The sequence below is a fragment of the Lycium barbarum genome, chromosome 2 (genome assembly GCF_019175385.1).
Source record: "Lycium barbarum isolate Lr01 chromosome 2, ASM1917538v2, whole genome shotgun sequence".
Classification (NCBI taxonomy): Eukaryota; Viridiplantae; Streptophyta; class Magnoliopsida; order Solanales; family Solanaceae; genus Lycium; species Lycium barbarum.
The window spans coordinates 144,757,414-144,759,012 of record NC_083338.1 but is presented as its reverse complement, the minus strand read 5'-3'; the positions used below and the strand labels follow the sequence as shown (position 1 = coordinate 144,759,012).

Genomic DNA, 1,599 nt, shown 5'->3' with positions numbered 1-1,599 from the left:
TACATCAACTGCTTCGAAAATCAAAAGCATACGTATGCTACATAAGATATTATAGATCTAACAGATCTAAAGCATAAATGATTCAATACATTAAAAACAAATCTTAAGCTGAAAAATGTTAAATTTCGAAATTGAATATATCCTAAAACCATTTTCAACAAATTTATCTGATTATCCTAAAACCATTTTTTTTAAGAAGTAAAATCATTAATCACAATTAAGATTAATGCTTATCACATAGCAATTAGTACATATTAATGAGGCCTGAATTTTACATGAACTGCTTTGGAAAATCAAAAGCATACATATGATACAACATAGATCCAACAGATCTAGTCATAAATGATTCAATACAGTAAAAACACAAACCATAAGCTAAAAATTCAGGATAATAAAAATGTTAAAATTACGAAATTGAATACTCATATATCAACTTAAGTTGATTTATTAGCTTTGAAATTCATCTTCTCATAATACCGAATCGATAGCAACGATAACGATAGATTGACTTCATCTTTTCCCCATCTCGTGTTCGTACCGCCGTATTTTAACGGCGGAGCAGACGGCGCCGGCGGCTGTGGAAGGCAAGGCCAGGCGGAAGACGACGGTAACTCTGACGGCGACGGTGACGGTGACGGCTTGGAGAGTGGCCAGAGAAAGAGAGAGTACAGTCGCCGGAAACCGCCGAGGGCGAGTACGACGGTGCGTAGCGTTTGTTGTTGGTTACGGCTGTCTTTTGTGCAGATCAGTTCCCAAAGACGTTCATCTAACGCCGTTTGGTTCCATTGCTTGCTAACGCACGCTGCCGTTGCTAACGTGCGCCCGTCCACGTGTTTGAGAACTTCGTAGAGTAGATTCTCATCTAACAACACTTCCGATGACGGCTCTTCTATAACTTGCTTCATCTTCTTGTTATTAAAGTCACCGTTAGTTTCGTCACCGTCAAATTGGCGCTTCATCGGCAACTCTACAACCTGCTTCTTCTTCATCTTCTTGAATTCATCACCGCCGTTCAAATTGACGGAATCGGTATCTCCGCCGTTAAATTGCCGTTTCATTTTGTAGATCTGAGTATGAAAATCGAAGGATATATGAAGGTCTTTTTATTCCCTCGGTTAGGGAGGTGGAATGCTAGGGTAGTGGGGTTTGACGGGGTAGCGGGGTGTTAATGTTGGATTAAAGGTAAATGGCCAAATATACCCTATACTATCAAAAATAGTTCAATATACCCCTCCTTATTATATTTTTTCACAACTTTATCTTAATTTTGACTGAGGTATACGTGAAAAGCTCATAATCAAATACCACAGCCCCAAAGAAAAGAACTCAAATTGAAGGGAATGAGTCGGTGATGGATTAAACGGGTGGATTTTGAAGATAATCAGTTATTTAAAATTGAGGGTTAGCTATTTAATTCTGAGGTTGGCGCGTATTCCTCCGTCAAAATTAGGGGAAAATTTGTGCCAAAATATAATAAAAAGAGTATATTTGGACCGTAATATAATGGGAGGAATATAATTGAACTGAAAGTAGGTCTGTGCACGAATCGGTTCGGTTCGATTTTGGCCATCATCGAGTTGAAATTTCGAATTTCGGCTT

At 38.5% G+C, this 1,599-nt stretch overlaps 1 protein-coding gene across 1 annotated transcript; it reads right to left on the bottom strand.

Moving 5' to 3' along the window:
- Window positions 1-217: 217 nt before the first annotated feature.
- On the bottom strand, window positions 218-1,141 carry LOC132627813 (F-box protein GID2). Its single transcript, XM_060343399.1, has one exon. The coding sequence runs from the start codon at window positions 1,056-1,058 to the stop codon at window positions 435-437; it is 624 nt and encodes a 207-aa protein (XP_060199382.1). The 5' UTR covers window positions 1,059-1,141; the 3' UTR covers window positions 218-434.
- Between the last annotated feature and the right edge of the window lie 458 nt (window positions 1,142-1,599).